Source organism: Anser brachyrhynchus (assembly GCF_964034855.1).
Source record: "Anser brachyrhynchus genome assembly, chromosome: 19".
NCBI lineage: Eukaryota > Metazoa > Chordata > Aves > Anseriformes > Anatidae > Anser > Anser brachyrhynchus.
Window position 1 is genome coordinate 2125300 of NC_137712.1, and position 25968 is coordinate 2151267.

Here is a 25968-nt window from a genome sequence, read left to right on the forward strand (position 1 = left end):
TGTCCGTTCGCACTGGCAGGCACAGCTGTGTTGGTCATTCTGCATAAGAGAGCTTTTACGTTTAGAGGCAGCATTACCAGAGGTCTCTGCTTCTAAGAACAGAAGTTGCTGGTGGTATTTCACATACTAGCAGCTACAAAAGTCAGCTTCTATCTTTTCTATCTTTTAATTAAAAAAAAAAAGTGATAGTAGTGCCTTTTGTAGTGGGACTACTTAGCATTGTCATTAAATTTGGTGTAGAATTTTCTTAGCTTTTTTAAAAATCACGTTCCTGGGGTTTTTCAGTTTGTTTTTAATGAAGGAGGCAGGGCCATATTTGCTATTGCAATGTTTGTAGGCTTCTCATTAGTTCAAGAGATGTATGCACATAAAGAGATTCTGCGGTTTTTCAGTTGATTAGGAGATTCTTGAAATCTTTCTTGGTGACTTTCAGAAACTTACAGAAGAGAAGTATCTCGTGGAGGAGCATGTAAATGAGGCAGCTATTATTATTCGTAACACAAAGGAGCCCAAGCTAACCTTGAAGGTGATACTTACATCCCCTCTCATTCGAGATGAAGCAGAGAAGAAGGAAGGAGGTACATGGAGCGTTTTAACGTGTTTCTAAGACTGTTCTATCAAAATGCCCTGACTGTGCAGCACAGGGTTAATGAGGAAGTAGGTTTTTAATTGTGTATTCTATACTAACTAGACTGGCTTTTGCCACAATAGGTTACATTATTTGTGCCTTAAAAAGATAGCAGTCACTTAATTGTCCTGTAAGTATCCAATGGTTTTCATTTGCAAGCAGCATTGCTAGAGTGTTAACTTTGATACACAACCAGATCTTAGTTCTTTCTTTCAGACTTAGTGGTTAATTCTGAAGAACCCCAGCGCTGCACAGTCTCGTTTTTAAATTCAGTCAGTCAAGTGGGATTGCTTCTAGTATCTTGACAAACTCGTAAAATTGTTTCTCTTTTTGCATAACATAACTCTCCTGCAAAGCTCACAAGTATATCCTCCTGGCCCTCAATTCTTATCAATTGCTGATACATGTGTATGGTTCTAGCTTTAAGAGCTTCCTTGTCTATGAAGTTAGGGTGCTATAATGCAGTACTTTTGCTTCTGAGTTGAGTATTGTACCTCATGCCCCTAGTGCCAATAGATTTAGAAAACTGTAACTTAGTTTCTTTCTATTCCTTCCCCCTAACTGCCTGACTTCCAATCTAGTCCTCAGCCCCTTGGTAAGGACGGGTAGTATCAATGAGGCTGGAAACAAACCAAGAGAAATAGAGAAGAGCAAATGTAGCCGTATTTTGTTTTATTTTTAAAATCTTGTCAGTAATTTCTGCTTCCGCTTCCCAAACCTATCCCTAGAAACTTTGCCACTGGACGATGTCAGACCTTTGACCAACTGGCCACTCTCTGTCATGACAACTGAGGCAGCTGGGCCCGCGTGGGCTAGGGAACTCCCTGTCGCTCTCTTCCCATTCTAGACTTGCCACAAGCCCTTTGCTTCTCCCCCCCTCCCACATGAACTACCGATACAATGGGAAATGTTGGTCAGTTTCTCTTCACTTTTGTTTGAGGCGAGGGCAAGAAGGATAACCTTGAAAGGAAACAGAGCCCTCTGGCAGCAGTTGGATGCAGAAAAATCTTACAAAACAGATGAATGGCAAAGATTTCCAAATTGCAATGTCTTATTCTCAAATTAGTAACCATGCTCTTTTGCAAGACCATTAAAATAAATTGCACATTACTTCAGTTGTTCAACTTTCTGTAAGATGTTGAGGTCAGGCCTGTTGTTACTGCAGCTGACGGATGTTTGTAAGGAGGAGCACAAAGTGCAGAACAAATTTTAATGATAAAAGATTTGTAAGATTCCCATAAGGGAATAGTTTTGCACAAAGGCTTCCATCCAAGTATTTTCTTGCCAAAAAAATGTTAGCATTGTGGCAGTAAACTCTCAGGACTCCTGAGTTCATCCTAAAATGAATGAGGATTTGAATTTTTATGCTTTCTTATATTTAAAGTGTACGCGTCCTATTTTGTTTTCAGTGTCTTCAAATATTTTTCAAAATATTGTACTATTTTTTAAACTTAAAATGGTTTCACTGCCTTTGTTAGAGCAGCGTTGCACTATCATTTCTGTAAAGCTGTTAAGTATTTGTAGGGTAATTGGATCTTGTTTTAAAGTCCACGTGCTTTGATGTTGATTTATCACAAGTGCAATAGAAATTTATTATATCCCTTTATCAAAGGTGTGTGAAACATTATGCAGATGTCACTAAATGCAGGTTTTAAAGAGTTAAAAAATACTTTTTTTCATAATATTTGCAACTGTTTTTAAGTCACTTTCACTTAGGTTCGGACCAAAAAAGTTTTGTATCTATCAATGGAAAATACTCAGAGAAACCACCAGGTGAAAATACTTTTTCTTTGGAAAAATTTCCAAAGAAAGTACTGCCATATTTTTTCCAGTGCTCCCAAAAAATTGCCAACCAAATGTAACACAGCTTCTGTGCAGTTCTAAAAGCGGCCTTGAGTTTATTCCGTACGTCCTTTTGCACGAAGGAGCTCTGAATGCTGGTCAGCTTGCCGTTCATCTTCCATGTAAGATAGGCCCTTTGGGTCCAGGTGCTGCTGCAGGTTTGCCCTAGAGCCTGCGGGCCCCTGCGGCAGCTCCCGGTGAGCAGAGGCTGCATGAAACTGACCAAGGTTTCCGGCCGTTCGGTGTTGGTCACTAATCTGTCCTCTAACCAAATCAGCAAGGTTAGGCGCAATGACCTCGTTACCAGTGCTCCCATCTGTTCTGTAGGAATGCTGTGTGTACCTTCATGCCCTGATGTCAGAATGTATCGAAAAACGTTCCTGGATTTCTCTTCAGTCCCCACCTCTTTTGGAAAAGTGTTCATGTTTAAACTGTGGTGTTTGCCCTATTTGTTTTTGCTGCTTGTTAGCAAAAATAAATAGCAGACCTCTGTGTGTGTGTGCGCGTGCATTTCAGTGTTTCTCACAAATGGCTATCTGTAAAGCTCTGCTTTGTCATGTTAAGAAGTCAAGCATCTAAAATTCCTGCATTTTGCATCAGTTTAAAATTTAAACTTAATAAACTAAATTTTTAGTCACAGCATCAAACACGAATTGGGCTTTCCAGGCCAGAATGTTGTACCTTGCAAATCAATTCTTGTTACTGAGCAATACAGTAAAACAAGCTTGCATAATAATAATAATAAAGAAGTTCAGTCACTGAAGTGGTGCTGAAATCAGCCTTGCTCTGGAACTGAGCAACTGCTGCATAAACAGCCTGCCTTTGCTGGCAGCCAGCAATGCTCCAAAGGTGCCAAGCCCTTCTGAAGGGGCAACAAGCCACTGATGTACCTTGCCTCTGTGGAGAAGGCAGCACTCCTTGTGTGGCTGGCCGTAAAGGAGTGAAGTTGGCAGCCACCGTATGAAGAGAGTAAACACAGCAAGTGGGGAGAGAATTACTGAAGGATTGGTTCTAAGTTGCAGAGTGTGAGCTAACGTCAGGGCTTTATTATGAGCTGTTTATTAAACTCTTTGTATCTTTGCCCTTGTTAAAACCACAAGAGAAGAAGGAAAGCTTTGCAATCACATTTAAAAATTTTGATTGGGTCTCACTTTCCTGACTGGCAGAGCATGAAGAAACATGCCATTCTACTGAGGATGTCGAAAGGGAGTCTGCTGCAAGCCGCTCACCCTCTTCACTGCCTGTTCTCTTCATCTTTCTGTTTAATAGAATCTTGCATCAAAAGCTGGCTGACTGCAACATCTGCAAAAGGTGTTCACAGCACTAGTACGGAAGTTGCAATTGGCAAAATTCTCCAAGTTACTTGTAATTTAGACCTTTGGAAATAGCCTTGATCTTGCTGGAGAAGTAAGATTTCAGTCTGCTGAAAACAATTCTTATGAGAACAGAAAAGGCCTTTAATTCACCGGAATGACTGATAACATTCTGTTTATGGCCTTGTAGTTTAAAGGCAAAATTAATTTACTTGGTCAACAGCTGCAACACGCTTTAACAGCCTTGTAGAATACTAAGTAAAAGTCCCTAGGTATGTGAAAATACAGTTCATTGCCAAAAATCAATGATTTTGCAATCAGTCATCTTTGCTAGTTCTAACGTTTTAAAATAAGATTCTGATCATTCATTGACAGTAGCTGTTTTATACAATACGTGAGCTTTAAGCAGATGTTTATATTGTCCAAAATAAAGGTTTTTTATGCAACTACATAGAGGTACATTTAATAATTGTGTGCCACAAAACATTACTCCTGAAAATAAATGAAACTACGAAGGAAACTTGGAAGCAAATTTTGTTTCAAGGTGACCTTTTGTGCTCACAGAAATCAAGCGCCTTGAGACTTTGCAGCTTTTATTTGGATAACAGGCAAGATGAGTGATTAATCTCAGTATCGCAATAATGTTGGTGAGGGCAATAAGAAACAATGCAAATATCTGCTGTGAAGTTCATCGGGGTCAGAAAATAAGCTTATAGCACTTTAAGTCTTCATTCTGCTGACAGCACAGCCAGCAGGTACAGAATGCAGCCATGACCTATCGGACAAGATACCTGCCTCTGTTCAGTTTTACACTTCTTTTTTTTTTTGCTTTGGGTTCTTTTATCCATCGTAACACAATGTGCCTTTACCAGAGTAACCTTCCTGGTGAACGGCATAGGAGGTGGAGTAACTGAACATTAAAGATGCAATTACATTTGCAGTCAATACTACCCAAATTAATCTATGTAAAGGTATATTGAGATGTTACTAATAAATTATACATCCAAACTGATTTTACTTTTTTCTCCTAACAACCTGATATTTTAAACGTCTTTCTGGGTACTGGATTTTGCTTATCTGGCATAGATTTTGGACTGGATGCTGCATTTCAGTGAGGCATTCAAGGATCTCTCTGGAAACCTGCAGAATTGTCCATTGTGAATAATGAAAAGATAGTTTTTTCCAAATTATTTTGAAATTAAGAATAATTGTGTATTCATAGAAAAATAACACATTCATGGTTTTAGTTGAGCCATGGATTCATTTAGCTCTTCCACTGTGTTCTTCTCATGTCGGCTAAAATCTAACATCCTTGTAACCTGAACTCTGATATGCAAAATCTGTCATTTGTACGTAGCTTCCAGTGAATCTGAGTGCTAATCACACATTTTAAGAAAAAAATAAATAAAAATCAGTGAAGAAAGGACTGTTGTATAATATCCCTCATTACAGAATTGCTTGTGACTGCTAAAAGCAGTTTGTTGCGTGCTGGATAAAAAAAAAGGGAAGGGTGGGGAGTGTAAAGCTCCACAGAAGATGTCTTGTCTCTAAAACCCTTCTTTGAATTTCATCTGTCAATTTTGCTTGCTGTTGGGAAGAGAAGCTTTATATAAGTGGAGACTACATCTCAATATATTAATAATCTGGTAGTTAACAAAATTCTTTCATATGTTCTAACTATATGAAAGATTAATTTTTTTTAGCATTTATATATTTCTTTCATTGAATTATATTGACTAATACTATTCAAGAAAAAATATTTCAAATGTATTCATTTTTTTTGAATTCTCAGCAATTGCATGGGAATAACTTCAAAGTGTTTCTACCTATTATAATTTTTCTTTATGTTCTGTGTCCCTCAAGAAAATATTCCCCTTGTCAAAAGAAGCATGTCTCTGAAATTCTGTGCCACTTTTTGCACTTGGAAGTCACAAAGAAGTGAAAGAAAAATAACGATGAAAGAAGTGCTATAAAGCTATTTTCTGCCCTGAAATGTTCTACATTTTTAATAAGATCCCAGATTGTCTGTAGCAGTGGCCATCTTTATTATTACTATTATTGTATGAGGAGTGAATGCCTTTGCTTCTGTTGCACATGTGCACATTTACTATCTTTAATGGCTTGTTTAAATTAAGTAACAGTGCACTTAAATTCTGGGAGTCTTATTACCTCATTGAGATGCTGCCACTCTTTTTGTATTGTGACAGAAACCCCTTGGTCAAATTGTATCTGTCTCTTTTTATCCCATTTTTACCAGTAGATAATGTTGCGATGAAAGATCCTCCGGACTTATTGGACAGGCAGAAATGCCTGGAGGCCTTGGCGTCTCTGCGGCACGCCAAATGGTTTCAGGTTGGCTATTTGTTCTTACCTTGTTGTTACTGTAGCCTTATGAGGTTTAATTTCAGATATTTAATTTTAATGCCTCTTTAACTTCTGATTAGTCCCTAGTAGAGCAAAGGTCTAGATTTCCGAATTCAGTGCTGTACTGTGTAAGGGGCAGGCATGACAGGTAGACAGCCAACTGGTCTAGAGTTGTCATGAGGCTACAAGAGCAATCTTGATATTTTGCTTCCTTTTCTTTGTCTCTCTATAAGTTGAAATATTTTACTTAATATAACTGTTCTTTTGCATGAAGCTGATTAAGTATTAAATAGTTATTGTAAAAAAAAATCTATCACAGGACTCTGTGCTCTTTTTTTTTTTTTTTTTAAAAAAAAAAAAGGCAAAATTGAAGGCCAGGTCTTTGCAGGTATATTGGAACCCTTTTGTTTGTTTTAGGCCAGGGCAAATGGACTAAAATCATGTGTAATTGTGCTTCGTATTCTACGGGATTTGTGCAACAGAGTCCCCACATGGGCACCACTGAAAGGATGGGTAAGTACAGAAAGAGCTGAAGGCAGCCTGGTCAGATCTTAAATTTTCTACGGATTGTAGCGGTGTTTGGACTGGGGGAAGCAGTGCATTGTATGACACTCCTCCCTTTAACCTGCCTCCCCCCTCTTTTCTCCCCGCTCCCCACTAACTGCTAGCTGTGTAGAGAAGTGCTTACCAGAAGGAAAAAGAATGAGTCGTGTTCAGTCTGTAAGATGTACTGATACCATGCGAAGAGGCGTGACATTGTGGGGCCTTGCACGTCCTCATGGATTATCAGTAGAATCCCACTTGTTGCTTCCAACCTCAGTTTTTCAAGTCTCCTGCTACCATGACAGAGCTGGTCCTTTCAGAGCAGCCACTTCGTGTTAGCAGGTCTGGGGAAGGCAAAATGCTCTGTGTCCAGAGAGGAACACTTCGGAGGTCAGCAGAGGCAGCGTTTTCTCTCACGTAGAACTGATATCCCTTTGACAGGAGGAGAATATTCACATGATTTGGCTGTAGAAGGCTTCTCCTTTTAGACTTCCAGTGCAGTTAATGGAGAGCAGTTGGTTTCCTCAAAAGGTGACTCAGAGCAGGGAACAAATATACACGCCATGAACTGTCCTCTGAGATGGCAGCCTCTGTCAGTTAGACCTGTAGTGGATTAAAGTTGAAGTAAGCTGATGTGAATATTCTTCCCCTCTACCTCTCCATATTTAACTGCAGTTATAGTTACCCTTGTGTCCATACTAATCATAATTTAATGTCTTCTAGCCACTCGAGCTTATATGTGAAAAATCTATAGGTACTTGTAATAGACCTTTGGGCGCTGGGGAAGCATTACGACGAGTGATGGAGTGTTTGGCATCTGGAATTCTGCTTCCTGGTAAGGGGCCAGATTAACCTCAGGAATACAGAATGTTGATCGGGCAGCCCAGACCGATTTAAAAGTATGCTGCTGTATGATTAGATGAAAAACACCCGCCTTGTGCATCCCACCTGCAATGGAACTGAATGAATATGGCTTATTATTTAAAACTGAAAGATAAAAGGAAGTTGCATGGTCAAACTGAAGTACTTCCAACACAGTTAGGAGTTCATGGGGAATGTTAGGTTTGTTTATAAACGAACCTCTATCTTATTAAGGGGTTGCAAACAAATCTGGACCTAACGACCAGCTACTTCATTTAGATTTACTGAAATCACCTTATCTACCCAAAACATTATTATTTCTTTTTAAACCTCTTGCTTTTAATTCACATTGTTGTACACGTGCGGTGTTCACACTGATAAGTTCTGTGGCCTCTTGCTTCATGGGTTAGCTTGCTTTGGATAATATTTGAATCCCTTATTGGGAAAGGTGCACTTCCCACTCTGCTGAAGATGAAGGCAATCTGTTAGAATATTCGTTACTCCCTTTTTTCACGTTGCTTTGTTTACTCTCAATAATCTATTTTGCCTTTTTCCTTCCCAGGAGGCCCAGGTCTGCATGACCCCTGTGAACGGGAGCCAACAGATGCTTTGTCGTATATGACAGTTCAGCAAAAAGAAGCCATTACGCACAGTGCTCAGGTAGAAAACTCATGCTGAGGAGCTAGGTGCTATAATACTTGAGATTTCAGCTAATTAATTCAATTTATTCTCTGACATGATAGCTTATTTTAATGGTGGTCCTGATGGTTCTTACAGTGCCCTGCACTGGAAAGATGAAATAATATTTTTATGAGTGCAAGAGTTAAATACAGATGAAATACAGCCCTTACACAAGGCAGCCTAATGTGTGTGCACCATTTGCATCCTACTTCAAGCGCTTACGGCACAGAATCCTTGGGTAGGCTCCCTGTCAATGTGGCCTGCACTTTATATTACAGAAATTGATGTGTTTTAAATTTCTAAAAATTAACATTTGCACGGAAGAAATGACTTTGTGTCTACAAACTTAGACAACTCAGATAAAATAGCATTGTGATGTATTTCTACTGTCATTTTATAGCATGCCCTCAGATTATCAGCCTTTGGTCAGATCTATAAGGTTTTGGAAATGGATCCCCTCCCATCAAATAAGTCATTTCAGAAATATTCCTGGTCAGTAACTGACAAAGAAGGTAGGTATTGTATGCTCTAAAAATCACTAATTTGGAAGTAAACTAGGGATTAATATAAAACGAGTGAAATTCCTGAGTTCCATGCTATGAATGTACAGTGAAGATTTTTCTTTATGTCAAATGTTTTGTTTTGTTTTGTTTTTTACTCGGTTTGTTGTTTGTTTTTTGCTGTTGTTGGTTGGTTGGTTTGTTTTAGTTGTTTGGCTTGTTTTGTTTTGTTTTGGTTGGTTGGTTTGCTGTTTGGTTCTTTTTTGGTGGCTTGGTTTGTTGCTTTTAATATACTTATTTTATTGTTACGAGAAAATCGGAATGTTCTGTTCTCCAGAAGTACCAACAGAGAAGCAGTTAGGGAATAGCTGATGACTTTCTTTAAAGCACAAATCCTTTTGGGGTCTGAAGAGTAAAGTTAATGTTTACGATTCTTGTGCTGGGGAAGGAGAGACTTCAGACTGGTCAAAAAGCGTATAATGAATGTCCATAATGAGAATTACTCACATTTTTCCTAAAAAATAGTATACATCTAACAAAAAACTTTCCATGTATTTCTTTTTTGGAAAAACAAAATTATTACAGTTCTTGCCATAGACTAAATATAAAGCAAACAAAAAAAGCCACTACAGAATTATACTACTTACAGCACACATACTATTGGAAACAGACATCTTGCATGGCCTGGTGCAATGAGTAATAAGCTATTAATGGTTTACGTGTAACAGTAAGAAAGCTTTGACTGAAGGTTGAGTTCTTTTCATAGTAATAAATGTGAAAAGAACAGTATGGGACTAATCAAATTCCTGCTGTGGAATTTTATTTTTCTAAAAGTTTATTCATATTACAAGGAAATTTATACTCTAGGTACAGGCTCATCTGCTCTCAAGAGACCATTTGAAGATGGTGTTGGGGATGAGAAAGATCCAAATAAAAAGATGAAGCGTAATCTGAGGAAAAGTAAGTGCAACGCTTCTCCATTCTCTTTTCAAAGAACCATTGTACAGTGGGAGCTGGCTTAAAAGCTTCTCCCTGTTGGTGTGGAATAGCATGCAAGGAAGTCTTTGGAACAAGAAATGGCGCCTCTCTTGTCCCACATTGAGAATATACATTTCTTACTGGGCATCTGAATTTCCCCTGACATGTTTTACTAACTGAATGATTTGCACTCTAAATAGGATTGCTTGTCAGGTCATATGAAAATTTAAGTTGCCCAAGCAACTGAGATATTTTATTGATTACTGTCCTCTACCAGTATTTTCCACCAAATACTGCAGTGATTTTGCTGTGTGAAGATACGCCTTTTTTGCACTCCTCCCTTCTCAAGAAAAATAAAATGCTTAATTTACAAAACAATGACGCTGAAAATGCACAGACTAAAAGTCTCAGCATTTCTGGGATCCCGTCAATTCCAGAGGCTGTTTAGATTGTGCTGCATTGGTGCCAATTCTATGTCTGGTTCTTCACTACCTATGAAACTTGTTACTCTTATAGCAACCAGGAAAAATACAGGTAGCTGGAAAAGAATTGTACTAACGATATTAAAAGATGGGTAATTATAGTTACCCAAAAGTGGAATGGCTTATTACAGACTTAACAGTGTCATGACTATCCTCAATCTTTGAGAGGCTGAGGGGTTGTTTTGCTCCTTTATACAGACAGAAAGCTCTTAAATGCAAACTGTTTCATTTTTCTGTTCATCTTGTTTTGTTCATCTCCCCTCACCCTTTTTTTCCCCCCCTTCTCCCCCTCCTTCCCCACTATCTTGTACTAGTACTAGATAGTAAAGCAATAGATCTCATGAATGCTCTGATGAGGCTGAACCAAATCAGGCCAGGGCTTCAGTATAAGCTGCTATCACAGTCCGGTCCAGTCCATGCCCCAGTCTTCACAATGTCTGTAGATGTTGATGGTACGACATATGAAGCATCAGGACCTTCTAAGAAAACAGCCAAGCTCCATGTGGCAGTGAAGGTAAGGCAGCCTAAAATACTCTGCTAACCCCAGATCTTGGAACATAGAGCATGAAATATGGTTAGAACTAGTAATACTGGTAAAACTCAATAATGAATAAAATTTTAAAACTGAATTTTAAAAATGGATGAAGCTGAGGTGCTACCTGTGTACTTGAAACAGAGGTTCAAAGGTTCAAAGGGCACCAATATTTTTAGACTTGTGGAGAGGGACAATGTGGAAATGTGAAGGAAAAACGTCCCAGGGCTCTGCTCATGTGCCAGAGAATTGAACGCAGTGTTTAAGTTCTGGATTGGGGGGGTGTACGTGCTGGTTTTGTTCTGTTCTCCTCCTCCCTCCTGTTGGCTAGAAAACAGCATGTTGGTGGCTCCCTCTTTCTCCCCTTCCTTCTCTGTGTCTGTCCATTCCTGGGTTGTGAAACTCCTTGACACATGGAGTTGTTTCCTGTCTTCAGTGTTTGAAGAGTACCTTTTGTGCACTGGGATGAACGCTGTACATAAATGATTGGTCTCCAGTCAGTTTTTCAGTAAGACTAATCTCATGCAGTCGCTAGTCAACCTACTGTTGCTTCTTGTAGGTGCTGTACATGGCAGAGCTTTTGTCTGTTAAGCAGTAATAGACTGGAATGCCCAACATGAACACCTTTGTTGTATGGCAAGAGGACAGTTCAGACTGCTAAAGCAGACCGAGCCTGCTGGGTTTCTGGGAAGAAAGGAAAGTTTCCTACAGATTTTTCATGTGAAAGAGAACCTCTTCTAATAGAACTGCACTTATGATAGGAGCAAGCGCATCTGTCATTCTGTGCTTCGTTTTGTGTTTTTAAGGAGAATTGCCTTTTTAGAAGCTTCATCTGGCAACTTTCTGCTTTCTTTTGATTTCAGTTTCGAAAATCCCATTGTCCCTCGTGCTTTCAAGTTCAAAGTGTCCAGAAGTATCTGAGGGATGTGTTGTTCCTCAGGAAAAGCAGCTCTCTGCATGTGTGTCCTTCCAGACCTTCTTCCTCGTACTTTTATTTTACCTCACTCCCTGCAGTTGTTTGGAGGAGAAAAAAAAAAAAAAGATCTATATATAGAGATTTTTTATTTTTTTAACAAAACTTGCCCTGAAAAGCTGCAACTTCTCTGCCATTGAACCTCTCTGTATCTGCGCTGGTACACACCTAGCTCTGTTCTCTCTCAGTCTACACATACACAAATCCTTGGTTGAATTTCAAAACATCCCCAATTCAAGCCAAGGGCAAATGGATGGTGTGTAGATACAATTTTTTTTTTCCCTGAGCAAATCTGGGGCCTTTTTTCCCAGGCTTACAAGAGAGCTTAGTGTAACCATTTCGGTTTCCAGACCTGATCTTTTTAAAACACAGAAGCCTTGAAAATTCACCTAAATACACAGCAATTGTATGGGAGCTGAGTCTGGGATGGCTTCTGTAGTTCTCAGTTCAGTGTTTGAACAGTGATTTTTGCAGGCTTTCTTCTTGGGACTACGTTTTCAAGGGAGCTTCAGGTTGGTTTCAGATTCCCTGGGGCTGTGTCTGGTACCACTGTCCAGGTAGGTTAGGTAGCTGGTTAAAGGAGAGGCTGACGTTGCTAGCGGAGGATGTTTTTGAAGGAACCGATTAGTACCTTAATCGGAGAGTAAAATTTCATTTGGCGTACAGCTGCTGGAAGCAACAAGTAGGAAGTTGTGACATGCTCCACTAAAACTTACTGCAGATGGAGTGGTTTGTTGCTGCCAGCTGGACCCTCCCTCATCTCACAGCTCAGCTCAGGATACCTGAGTTTGTTCCCTGTACACCCACTTTGGAAGCATCTACCCTCCCGTGTTCTGAAAGATGCAAGCAAGGAAGGTGATGTCAGCCCTGTAGCTCCAGGGATACACTTTGCATGACCAGCTGTCACTGCACTTTTCTAGGAAGCTCCAGAAGTGCCATCTTCTAGAAGTGTAGTGCTTTGATTCTCATGAGACTGTTTGTCCTGTTTGCCCCGCAGTCAGTCTATTCATCTGTCTATATACACAGAGAGAGAGGAAAAAGTATGCAAAACAGTCTCCTTATCATACTGTTAAGCAGTACCATGGAGTGGATGAACTTTTTAACTTTACCCTATTATTTTGCATGGAATTATCAAGATGAACGATGTTCATGAGTAATTGCCGTCTTTGAGACAAACATTTCTGTTTGTGTTGATTCCACTTTTGGAAACCTAGGACTATTTCCCCCATTGCTGCTGTGCTTTTCTCCATTTCAACACAGGAGAAAATGCATTTTCTAAGCAATCTGCCTTTATTAAGTGTGTGGTGGCCATTCTTTTGTGTTGTGATTAGCCCTCTATTTGTTTATATTTGTTTTGGTAGCGTTAACCTATTTTACAGTTCATTTCATGTGGTTTTGTTGTAGGTTTTACAAGCAATGGGGTATCCAACTGGTTTTGATGCAGATGTCGAGTGTGTGAGTTCTGATGAAAAATCAGATACCGAAGGCAAAAATGAAACAGTGTCTTCAATCTCAAGCAATAATACTGGAAATTCTACATCTGACACCTCCACTACCCTAGAGGTGAATATTGCATAGAAAAGTACAAGTGATGGAGAGGTGTGGGGTTTTTGTTTTGTTTCCTGTCTTGGAAAAGGATGATGTTTTCTTTATGGCAGCAGATGAGAAACTGAGTCTCAGACCTTCCATAGGCTTTGTCACTGTGCACAAATAACTTGATTTTTATGCCTCCTTTCCTAAAATTTAAGGTGAAGTAGCCATATTATGCTCTTAAGACCATAAACTCTTTGACAGGTGTTGTCTCTTCTACTTTGTTCACATACGGTCCGGTCCTAGGAGTGGGACAGCATAATCTTTTGTTACCTTTGGGCTTTGGTAATGCAATTTTGGTATTTTCTCTCTCGTAATAGGTTTGTCAAACAGGTATAGTTCTGCAGACAGTATTTTACTGATACACCTGAAGACCAATGAAAATAAAACAATTCATCAAGGGATGTTAAGAAATGTAAAACCTAATACCTCTATACATATTGAATGCCCTAGAAAAAGCCACATTGAAGATTACATTGAAATTGGATCATTTATGTTAACTTCAGCACTTGTAGCTGACTGAAGTCGGTTGCTACAAAGAAGTATGCAGTGCTTGTTTCCTCACTGAAGTTGTAAGAAATATGGTATTCCTCAAAGGACAAAATTCCAGTAACTTTAGCAGTCTTGGCAGAATGTCCCCAGAAATCATGCTAGGATGGGTCTGTAGTACATTATTTGCATGTTTTCTTAAAGTATTTCTGGTATTTCTTTTCACAATTGAGAAAGCAGGAGATTTTGAAGTGGTGCTTGGATATCTTCTCCTTTGCCCTTCTCTTTCTGATTTCCTTGACCAATCTCCATAATTGAAATAAGGGATTTTAGAGAATTATTCTGTGTAAAAAGAGAGTAACAGCTTTTATTTATGTATTTGTTTGCCTGATTGTTCTGTGGCAAGCTCTCAAGGCTGTACAGATAAACCACTGTAGATATCTGCTTTATTTTTAGTCGTAATGCTTTTCTCAGACAATGGGGAGGGGTTATACTATGAAACCAGTAATCATTCAGTTCAAGTATTTGTCAACACATTGAAACATGAATTTCTTCAGCTGGAGGTCACTTTCTTTCCAGACAGTGCATATTTACTGATGACTCAGTTTATATATGTTTTTAGTCCAATGACGTATTTCCAGGGAAAAAGTGCACTTGGATCTTAGCTCTACCTTCCTTGCTTCCCGAACAGTTGCAGATACATTTGTTGTAACATGTGACCTGGGTGGAGAGCTCTGCAGTCAGAGCTCAGTAGTGCCAGGATGTAATTAGATCGAGGAGCAGAGATGTGCACAAGGTTGAGAAGGCCAGTCTCCCCTTTATCAGCATTTGATGTCAAGGAACTTGACACCATGGCTTCAGCTTTGGAAACCTCAGGGTTGAAATTCCAAGCACAGCTGGTGAGAAGTTCAGTGATGGGTAGACACCAGACCAGGCCCTGAAGACCAGGCTCACTTCTGGACAGAAACACAGGGTATAACTTCTTTTATGGTATTTTTGTCCCCCTGCCATTCTCTAGAGAAGAGACTTTGTCTGGTATTCTAGCGCATCATGTTACACTGAAGCCAAGGCAGTGTTATCTGTGATACAGGTCTGTTACTGGAGTGTCTACTGAGGCACACGTACTAGGAACAACAAGCTGTTGCGGAAGCTTGACACGGTGATAATGCCGGCCTTCTCTAAGGGGCTGGCCGTTTGACGCTGTAAGCTGTACTGCTGTAGATGTTTGCCATTTGAAGACATAAAGGCTCTAAAGCAACACCATAAATGTGTCTCTAGGTAAGAACTCAGGGTCCTATACTGACAGCAAGTGGCAAAAACCCAGTGATGGAGCTTAATGAAAAAAGAAGAGGTCTGAAGTATGAGCTCATCTCCGAGACGGGTGGAAGCCATGACAAGCGCTTTGTGATGGAGGTGAGCGAAACAAGCTTGTAGAGTTGGTAGGTGGTTTTAGCAACAATGCTTCAGTCTTTGGGGTTCTTGCTGCCATGATTTTAGATTTTTTGTGTTTTGCTTTTTGCAGCGCACAGCTGTAGTGATGTTTTTCAGGCTTTTGTATCTCTTATTACAGCTGTGATGATTAGACTGGGGAAGGGAATGTCTTTTATGCTGTAGGAAAATAAAAATGAGAAAACTGGATTCTGACTGCCCCAAACCACATTAAGTCTTGTCACAAGTAGGAGAAAAGTAGATGATCTACAGTCTGACAAACAAAAAAACCTGATTAGCAAATTTTGCAAATATGCTTGGTAACCCCACAATTTGAATCTCCTGTTGGAGTCTTAGGGGGGTATTTGGAATGACTGTGACAGAAGCTAAACTTGTGCGTCTTCTCTTCTTCATCTACTTGTGCTATCTCTGAAGTAGCAGCTAACTTGGAAAGAGTTATGAGGTAGTGCTCCAGTTAAATAGTGTATATATAGTGTAAGCAAAGGTGTTGTTGTTTGAGGCACTGATAAAGTTGAGGGGGACTCAATATTTGACTGAAATGCCCTGTTTCCCAGCAGTATCGTTTATTTGTTGAGAAGCCCTCACTGTGAGGGTGACAGAGCACTGGAACAGGCTGCCCAGGGACGTTGTGGAGTTTCCTTCTCTGGAGATACTCAAAATCCACCTGGATGCCATCCTGCGCAACGTGCTCTGGGTGATCCTGCTCAGCAGGCAGGTTGGATCAGACGATCTTCAGTGGTCCCTTCCAGCCTCGGCCATTCTGTGATTCTGTGAAGTTCAGGCATACTGGTTAAATTCAGTATCAAACAGATACACTGGTCCTCTTTTAATTGTACTTGTAGTTTCCAGGTTCCTATTATCAGTCATGTAATGGTTCATGTGATCACATGCACACGCTTCATCAGCTTCGTGTTCTTGAAGCTGAAGAAAGAAATTTGTCGTATAAAACACGGAATAGTTTTTGTTTGTTGTTTTTTAACTACTGAGGCTCTCTCATCACTGACCAGTAGGTGCAGCATGGTACTCCCAAGGATAAAATACTAGACATAAATTCATATCTTAATTTTCAGGTAGAAGTAGATGGCCAGAAGTTCAGAGGTGCAGGTCCAAATAAGAAAGTAGCAAAAGCAAGCGCTGCATTAGCTGCACTTGAGAAACTGTTTTCTGGGCCTAATGCAGCAAACAACAAGAAGAAGAAGATTCTTCCTCAGGTAAGAATTGTTACTTGCTTTTTGGACTACTCTGTTATCACAGCTCTTGTGTGGTTTTATGACGTGACTTTCTAGAGGAAGCAAGTAATTTCAGTTTCTTGTCTTGTGCACACTCTGTAAGGTTTCTATTTTTATTCTTATATAGTAATTGTTGTAGTATAGCCATATAGTATGATAGCTGGGACTGTATTGTGCTAGCGCTACTACAAAATATTTTCCTATTATTAAGGGGTTTAACCTAGAGGACACAGAGTAGAAAACGAGGCACAAAGAGAGGTGGTGATTAGCCAGAGGAAATACAATGAGGTCAACGGTTCACTGATGACATGGAAGTCTCTTGTGTATAAGGCCAGAGCCATACTGTGCTCCTCCATTATCTAAGATACATAGACTTAAAGAATAAATCATTTATAGCTTGGCAAAGGCATTAACTCTATGTTCTGGAGTAAGTTGAGATTTTTGCACCAGACTTTTCGAATGAGACATTTTATTTAGTCAGGACGCTTCTGTAATAAAAAGCTTGGTCTTGTCCATTAGGTTTAATAGCCACAATGATTTCTCAAGTCTATTAAGTTTAAGGTTGAACAGAGCAGAAACTATCAACAGTGTTCTTCCTCCAGAGAACTGTTATCAGAAAAAAAGAGAAAAAACCTTGAGGGTTACCATTTGGATCTCTTTTGTGCAAATGTGTTAGAATTAGGATTTTCTTATTTCACAGTAGCAGAATGTATCCCAAAATACACTTACAAAAATTAAAAGTCAACTCTATTTTTGTCTGTAATTACTAAGTCCTCCTCAGTTCACTAAGACTTTCGGTTAGGAGTATTTCCGTTTCCATTACTGTATTGAAAGTCTAGTAGATCAGAAGAAATGGTACCTCACAGGACAATGTTCCACAGGCAGCTAAAATATGAGAATGACTTCTGATTCTGGCACTTACTAAATCTTTTTTTTTAACTTTTTTTTTCTCTGTGTGTTTATGGCCAAACTTGTCTTTGAAATATCTAGATATGCTTGATTTTACTGTTTTCAGAAGGTAGCCGGGGGGTATGTAGTACAGCAAAGCTCTGCTCTGATGCACTGAGCAACACCAGCGTCTGCAGCTCCTTGCTGTGCTCTGAGTTCTTTCACTCTTGACAATGGCAAAGGAAGGTGGCGTTCTAAAAGAAGCTGGTCTGAAGTAATCCAGCATTGTCATGAGGTGGTTTTGTTTTTGTGGTGAAGTCCTCGCCCTGCTGAAGATTTGTGGATTCAGAGTTGTAGGAGAAAAGCAAAGACCACATTGTAGATCAGGGAGAGGCAGTTTGTAAGGATGTGGGAAAGACAGCGGCGAGGCACGTCAGAGAACAGGGCAGAAACTACTCATGTTTGATCATGCCCACGCAACCAAAACTGAAGGAAATAAAACATGGCCTGACTATGCCAACTGCCAGGACAGAGTGAAGTGACCATGCTCTTGGATTCAGAGTGCTATGCAGTCGGTGAGAACAGAGAGCTTTTCGTCTCAGAAGGGACTCGCTTGGTTTCTGTCAGTCTTTTTTTTTAAATGTTACTTCTCCATTTTGTACTCTGTGTTAAATAAGGCTTCTGCAGCAAGCATTCTCAAAGAGATTTGGGAAAGGTGGTGATTTAATGCAGATGGCCTTGTATTTCCAGCAACACTTCAACCTTCTGAATTGCTATTGTTTTTATTACTCTGAGCAGACTAAAGGGGTTGTCAATACAGCTGTTTCGGCAGCAGTCCAGGCTGTTCGAGGTAGAGGAAGAGGTGCTTTAACACGAGGGGCATTTGTTGGGGCAGCTGCTGCTACTGGATACATAACACCAGGTAAGGCATGGCAATAACAGCTGATACTTTAATTCTGACTACCGGTGTGCTCTATTCCATTTGTCAGTCAACTATGCAAGTGACCTCTTCAGCTTCAGTCATCTGAGATGAAGCAGAAGAGAGAATTCATGGGCGTTTTAATAAATCAAAGAGCTGAAAAACTGGCAGTACCTATCCTTTATAAGTCTGCAACTTAAAACTCCATGTGCACAGGGCACGAGTACACAGTTATCCCCATAATGGCTTTCCTGGCTTTATCATTCTATTATCTATCTGTGTAGTTGACTGCCAAACAATTTCCCAAACTTTCTTCCTAGGTCAGGAACCTCTTGGATCACGTGTCCTGTAGCAGTAGGATTGGCTTGCCCAAGAAACCCTTGCAGGGATAGAACTGGCAGTCACTGTGATCCCAGAAACTTTCCACATGAATTGGGCATGTGGGCACAATATCTATCAGTAGCTTCTGTGCTGGCCTAAAAAAACAAAAGTAAAAGAATTTGTGTTCATACTCTGTTAATTCATCATCTGTGTTGTATTGTTCTGAGTAGCAAAGGATCTTTTGAAATCCAAGGGCCTTGTGGTTCACATATGTGGTACTTTCTGTACACAGCAGGTGAGTTGCTAATCAGGTTATTTCACTGCTGATTCCTCAGGGCAGATCTGCAACCATCAGAGGCAAAACTATTTGAGCTTTAAGAGCTGAGGTGCTCAACTATTAGTGGCTGGTACAAAATAGTGATGATTTTTATTAACCAGTAGGTTGCAAGCAGATATGAAAGGCGTACAGAGTGTAAGCTGTTACAATCCCCAGACAAGAAACTTTTAATGAAATGTTAACTTTCTCGTTACTTTCCAAAGTGCGTTGTTTTTTGTGACTCTGCATCATATCTGAGGCTTGCAAGTAATGTGAAGGGAGTCTAGATGTTGTTTTGACTTTGAATATGAATCACAGATTTTTAAGAATGAGATGCTTGGAGATCCCTTAGTCAAAGCAAACCCAATAGCTTCCAAAAGTAGTATGTATACTCATACTCAAGTTTTTAGATTATAGCAGGAGCTCTAATTATACCCTTCATCCATTCACACATGCTAGTAGCGTAGCCCTGTTGTTTGGTAGACCTGCTTTCTGGCACAGTCAACAGCATGATGTCTTCATTGTTCCTGTATGTTGATGTAATTATAAATATTAAAAACCAGTAATTCATTTTTAATAGCTGTTAACATTGTTTTTGGAACTGTCTTGCTGCCTGAGGAGTCATTTATGAGACATTTTAACCTGTCAAGGGCATTCTCATTGCCAGCATGGAATTACTCCAGAAACAGGTTTAATTTCCAAGTCATTGCAGTTGTTAAGCTTTTATTGGTCTTGGCCTACACAGATTATTGATGACGTGGTATCTGCCACAGGCACCTAGCATTCCCCTCTTTATAATGCAAGTTGAGGAAGATGACTGTTCTCTTCATCAGACTGTATTTGTACTTCAGGGGTAGTATAAGCAAATACGGGATGTGTGACTGGATCATGCCAACTCCGTGCTCCAACATTACAGACTCGAGAGCTGAGGTTTAAGGAAGTCATTGGGTAGCTTGTTTGTTAAGACACTGTGTAGAAGGATTTTAGTGTTTTCAGCAGTTTTCACATGCATTAATGTGAGTTTGGTTTTTCCGTGGTCCTTCTTTGTGTACCAGAAAGGGTCCCTGTGTATTGGTGTGCGAATACCAATTGTCTTCAGGTATCACAGGAAATGAAAACCCATTCCCCATCTGTTTATATTGCAGGCTATGGAGCACCATATGGGTATAGTACAGCTGCGCCAGCTTACGGTATGTATAGCCCAGTAATTAACAAAGTAGAAGTTACACAGAAACCATTGTGCCAGTCCAAATGTGGCAGTCCAAGTTGGTTTAGGGTTTGCAGGAGAAACTAGAGATTAAAGCTCTTAAACCATGATGACAACACCTTGCCATAACCTTGTGGTTCTTTTTTGGTTGGAGTAGTTTTTTGCCTATGCTTTGCCTGATCTGTGGAAGGACCGCTTGTTCTAATTGCCTGTTCCCTTTCATACTGAAACTGAACTGAAGTAGTTTTCTTACTTTTTACAGCCAATCTGTGCTCCATTCAAAGACTACCTAAGGGCCTATGTCAGCAGCTCTGAGCAATATTTATCTAAATGGCTTTACAAATAATTGGCAATGTTTGTCTATAAGTTTAATTGGCTTGTGGACCAAGCTCCCTTAGTGCTGTCAACTCTATGAAATAATCTCTGATACAGTAAAAGTCTACATGCGTACAATCCCATCCCCGCCCCACCCCGCTCCCCCTGCTGCAGGCTAAACCACTGCTGCTTGGGACAAGCAGAATGATTTTGTGTAGTTTATATCGCTGGTGATTAGACTGCAAGGAAGCTAGGATACGGTAATTTGCCACAATGATTTTACGAAGAAGCATAGTGAAATTAGGCTGGCAAAGCATTGGTTTTGTTAAGACTGTAAAATAAACTAAAAATCAGCAATGATGGAAAGGTTTTTCTTACCTCAGCTTCTCCCTACCCCCCTGCTTTTTTTTTTATGCTAGACTAACAAAGTGTATTTACCTCTAACCGGCCCTTTTGGTTACTTTGAATGAGGTTTATGTGGCAATGGGAGCAAAGCAGTTTGGAGTCAGTGATATGTCCTGGCACACACACAAAAAAACACACCTGCGCCTACCAGAACCCATCCCACCGTCCTCTCCTGTCACAGGGCTGGAGGGAAATCCTGATACTCAAATGACAATAAGTACATTTCAAGGCCTGCAGTTTTTTCATATGGGAAACTGAGCTTGCAATTTCCTACTCATGTTCTAGCTTTTGTAGTATTTGTAATACTTATTCCTCTCTAATTTGTATAGCTTTTATAGCTTGGGCAATACCAACTCCCCTGATAGCATTATAAAAGTTAGAAATATTTTCAAATGTTTATTTCATTACTTTCTTTTAGAGGTATGAGCTATAAACAACAGAATGCTGCTACTTTATTGAAAACATTCCCTTTGCTTGACTAAGACCAGCTGGCCCTATTCTGTACTCCTGCAGTGGAGAGTGGAAGTACAATGGGCCAATGGGCTGCATTTAACAGTGGGAATTCTCCCTTCAAAATATAAGCAAACTTCACTAGTTCTGCAAATCCTGCCCCGTTGACCGGCCAAGTGCTTTGACAAAATGGCAGCTGACAGCTGTGCTTTCCTACTGAGTGTGCTCTGCATTGTCTTCTGTGTTGTATTACTGAAAATAGAAGGAATAGCTATTTGTTTTTCAAGGAAAAATCAAAGGAAGTTTAGTTTATGGCTTACTTCATGGCATGGATTTTTAAAAAACCTCTTTAGTTCTTTCCAAGCTGTAGTGACTGGCTATAACCAAGATCAGTGGTATATGCACATGCGTATTTTTACAAGCCAGGGACTTGCAGTGACGTAACATGAATCCTTTTCTGGCTGAAGAAGACAGTGCAACTGTTATCAGTGCTCCTGCACCATGAGTTTTACTTACAGCTTTTTTTGCCTTCCTTCACTCCTCCTACTTTTTTTTTTTCTCATGATGCGTATTTTGGGAGCTAGATTTTAATCAATTAACTGTGTATATGTGACATATCACTGACTTCAAAACACTGTGGAATTTAATGCCCCCATTTTTCACATAAAGAGTTTCTGTTTTTAATGTCTTATTATTGTGATGCAAAGTACTGGGATAATGCTTTTTGGCTGTGAGGTAAACATGTCTCTTTGCCTTTGTAAGCTGTTGCATGTTGGGAAACTTCACTTTGATCATCTGGTGCTCTGGAATACCTGCTGTTGCTGCTTTGTGATTTCTAAATGGACACATAGGATAAATACTAGAATTTAAATAGGAAAGAATTATTAAAAAAAAAAGCATTTAATTGTGCAGAAGCTTGTGAGGCCACAAGAACTCTGTAATAACCATGAAATCAGGCAAATATTAATCTTTCCAGATTTGCCACTTCAATACAGGATAGCAAAAGCAAAATAAAGCAGCAGATACAAAATTTACTGTAGGTGCTGGATTATTTGGCTGATCTATGTGGATGCTTATCAAAACTGCTGGACAGTTTCCCTATGAATTTTCTTTTATGCATAGCAGTTCCTGTCAAGAGTATCTGCAATTGTTACTGGCCTGTGAAATATGAACACAGAACAAGGTAGTAGAGATTAATTATCATAAAGATTATGAAATAGCTTCAAGTCCAATCTCTTTTTAACAAAACACACTCTATTTTTGAGACTACTGCTTGCTTTAATTTTAACAAACACTGGGACAAAAATAAAAGCAAACTTTAAGCTAACCATCTGTCTGAAATAGTACAAAGTGTTGAAGTGTTACTGTTTATGGGGCCCTGTACCCTAAAGTCACATTGACTGATTTGGAAAAGGTTAATGAGAACACTACTGTAAGCTCATATCTGACTTTCTTGGATCACTGAACTTATTTGGAGTCCTCTCCCTTTTTTCTCTCTGTAGGTTTACCCAAGAGAATGGTTCTGTTACCAGTTATGAAATTCCCAACTTATCCTGTTCCCCACTACTCATTCTTTTAGCAAATGGCAGAAGCTAATTCCTATTGATTGAACAACACAGTACAGTGCAGAATGTTAGAAGAAAAAAAAGCCTTTTTATCCTGTTTTCTTTGAACACATACTTGAGCAAACTCATTTGTAAAGAAACATCTTTTTCCTACTTTTTGATTTTAACAAAATGCAAATTTAGTTCTCTAAAACTTGAAAAAAAATGTTCTGTGAAATGTTACCTCATTTTCAAATAACTTATACCAGCCTTCTGTTATAGGGAAGAACTAGAAGCTTAAATCTTACGTTTTAAATGAAGTATCCGATTATGTAAAATTAAATTTGTGAAGGATGTATAGAATATAAAACACTGATCACAAATAAACTGTTTTGTTGTAACACAAGAGTACTGCCTGTTTCCTAATGCAGTCACACAGATTCAGTTAGTGACCTGTACTTGTTGTAGGGTTATTTAATGCAGGGCATAGTTCTTTAAAAAAAATATAAAAATAAAAATAAAAAAATAGAAACTTCAGTTAAAATATAACTTTGTAAATATTATGGTGTGTAATAAACTTAGAAAAATATGGGTTAAATATTGTTTTATTTTATAGAGCTAAGCATCAGTATGTGAGTTTCCTTAGAATCTTTAAAATCAGCATCCTGTAACTCTCAGTGACTTTAGAGTCTTAATCATCAAAGAAGGCTTTTCATTTGTACACAGAATACTGAAAAAACAAACAAAACAAAGGGAATTAATCCTAGACTGTCTCTTTGTATTAGGTTACATTCTGTGAAATACATATTAAACAAAGGAAGTTCCCACAGAAGAGCTCATATAATTACAGGGATACACAGTTAAGTCCGTATTGCCCAGAGAAAGGACGTCAATAATGTTACAATCTTGTTCTTTAGAGCTCAAAAGCTGCTTGTTTTCCTTTCTTTTGTTTTTCACCAAAAAAAAATAAAAATAAAAAATTGCACTTGTTCTTGTGGCCTTCTTCACTTTTAAGATTGTCTGCCCACCCTTGATTTTCCATTCACCATTTTTGCAGAAAGCATTTTAGTTGTCAATCTTGTATTAAAACAAAGGGTTCTCCTTTTTCCCCTTACGTTTACAAGAATCTAAAGCAGCAACAAGGTCCCCATGAAAACTTGCTATTTAATTGTCCCAGTTCTTGTTGAGTGCTGCTGTGGAAAGTGACACACTTCAGCCATAGGCCAGTACTTTTCTTAAGAGTTGGTGCTCAAACCAAAAGAATTTCCTTTCAGATAAGGAGTGGGTGCACCTGTCAAATTCCAGGACAGGCCCCAGCTCCGTGCTGGCTCCATGTGTTTTAGACTTCTGCAGAAAAACTGCTGTGGGCTCTACTGAGGGATTCAAGTAGTCTTTATTAAGGTATCACCCCCACAAAATAAGTAGCGTTGCTGGTTGTACTTCTCTACTCTTTTAAGTTGCTTTTCAGGAGGTTTGCTTTAGTTCATGCTCTTTTCAAGACTGCCTTTATACACTGTTCTCCAACAGATTTTGCTGTCGAGGCAGGGGGGAGCTATATTTATGAAGAGGGTGTAAGAACAGTGCTTAAAGCCATGTAAAGTTCCTCCTCCCTTTCATCACCCATTACAGGGAAAGAAATATTAGAACAGCATAGTAAGGGGCAGCTTATTTAGCAAGCTGCTCTTCTTGGAATTAACTGCACCTGTTAAACTAATATGCTTAGAACTGTGTTCATATCTTACATGGTTTTCCTTCTGACATAGCTCTCGCTTTTGTTTGGTGTTGGTGGTACTTTAATAAAAAATGCAGCTCTACTGACAAGTAGCGGTGAGCCTGCTGTTCTCATCCATGCGACAGTGCTGAAATAAAGAGCAGGGTCTTGGGGATGTAATCAAATTGAGCAGTGCTCGTAAGTCACCAATACATTTTGCTGGCCTATGGATGAAAGGAAGCCATCACGGAGCAGAAAAAGCATGGCTGATAAGAGCCCGTTTTTGTTAATAAAATATTCATTAAAGGAATCTTTCCTCTGCACACGTTCCACCCCCTCCCACCCCTCTTTTGGAGTTCCCCTGATTGGCAACTGTTTTCTTTTTTCTTTAATCCCCAGATTTGTAAAATTTCTAACAAAATATTGTCTGAACCAATTCTCTACAATAAACATTTGTATGCCAAATAACTTGTTCCTTATTTCAAAAACAAGGAGGGCGCTATGCTCTTTTCCAACATGATGGCAGTCATTTCAGATGATTGATAGAAGTCTTTTTTTTTTTTTTGTCATTTGTTGGGAGTTACTAACCACATTGTAAACTTGCCCCCTCGCTGCATATTTTACATTTCTCTGCTTTACTGAAAATATGAATGAGCTGTCAGTTCTTTGTTTAGAAAGTGGTAACCTTGGAAGTGTTAGATATTTCAATACCTTCAAAGAATTAGAAGTGCCCATTTTACAATGAAAATTCCACTTGCAGCTGAAAGAGCAGAGAAATTTAAATGGAGCTTTAGCTTCAGCCATTCTCTGAAATTAACATGAAATTTTTGCTTCTCTGCTCTTTTCCCACTGTAGGTGGTTTTTTCATTGACAGTCCCTATTGCCAGCCTCTCAGCATCGCACCTTTTATTATTCACTTGGGCCCTCAAGATTTCTTCTCTGACTTCTAGAACCATCAGGTTGTGTGGCTCCAAATGGCATTTTGTACATGTCTTAAAAGCAAGAACAAAAGTGGCTCGTTTTGAGGTTTCTCAACTTCAGACATGGAATCTGAGGGTGTTTTTTTTTTCTTTTTTCTCTCAAAAGTGTTTCTCACTTCTTGAACTTTGTTCCATTTACTGAAAAGCAATACTTACTTCAAGCCACAGTCCTTTCTTTGGGTACATAGCAATAGATGTGTATATACTTCTGGTTATTTCTTTACACTAGAAGGGAAGGGGGGGGCAACAAACCAAGACTTTAAACCTCACAGGGTGCTTGCTTTAAGCAGTGAACCCACATTTACTTTCACTATTGAAGTATTTTAGAATTTTAATATTATGACTGTATTTGCATGTTTCCTATAAAAACTGCTACAAACAGTTGCAATGGTCACTCTTGAAGCAGTAGTGCTTTGTACCATTGTACATGTCAGCAGACATGAAATGTAGCAAAAAGC

General features: G+C 39.3%; 2 protein-coding genes across 42 annotated transcripts in view; one reads left to right on the forward strand and one right to left on the reverse strand.

Moving 5' to 3' along the window:
• CRB2 (crumbs cell polarity complex component 2) overlaps window positions 1-25968 on the reverse strand; it is a 147323-nt gene that overhangs the window by 101914 nt on the left and 19441 nt on the right. For 5 of the 8 annotated variants that reach the window (XR_013940917.1, XM_080561903.1, XM_080561905.1 and 2 more), the window contains one exon: window positions 6836-7293. The exons of 2 other annotated variants lie outside the window; for them this stretch is intronic. The gene's annotated coding sequence lies outside the window, so the exon portion shown is untranslated. Of the gene's footprint in view, window positions 1-6835; window positions 7294-10851; window positions 13071-25968 lie in introns of those variants that run through there. One more of the 8 variants, XM_080561906.1, reaches the window with a different exon arrangement.
• The window catches only part of STRBP (spermatid perinuclear RNA binding protein), a 66640-nt gene that overhangs the window by 34338 nt on the left and 6334 nt on the right, over window positions 1-25968 (forward strand). For 19 of the 34 annotated variants that reach the window (XR_013940919.1, XR_013940920.1, XR_013940921.1 and 16 more), the window contains 14 exons: window positions 434-578; window positions 6041-6135; window positions 6565-6660; window positions 7414-7525; window positions 8114-8211; window positions 8633-8744; window positions 9600-9692; window positions 10507-10706; window positions 13102-13260; window positions 15055-15189; window positions 16296-16436; window positions 18141-18264; window positions 20044-20088; window positions 25386-25489. Coding sequence is in view for 18 of the 34 variants with exons in the window: in XM_080561958.1 (XP_080418084.1) it covers window positions 434-578; window positions 6041-6135; window positions 6565-6660; window positions 7414-7525; window positions 8114-8211; window positions 8633-8744; window positions 9600-9692; window positions 10507-10706; window positions 13102-13260; window positions 15055-15189; window positions 16296-16436; window positions 18141-18264; window positions 20044-20088; window positions 25386-25480 (1650 nt within the window). In the remaining 16 variants the exon portion in view is untranslated. Of the gene's footprint in view, window positions 1-433; window positions 579-6040; window positions 6136-6564; window positions 6661-7413; window positions 7526-8113; window positions 8212-8632; window positions 8745-9599; window positions 9693-10506; window positions 10707-13101; window positions 13261-15054; window positions 15190-16295; window positions 16437-18140; window positions 18265-20043; window positions 20089-22777; window positions 23221-25385; window positions 25490-25968 lie in introns of those variants that run through there. The other 15 variants (XR_013940931.1, XR_013940932.1, XR_013940933.1 and 12 more) reach the window with 6 other exon arrangements.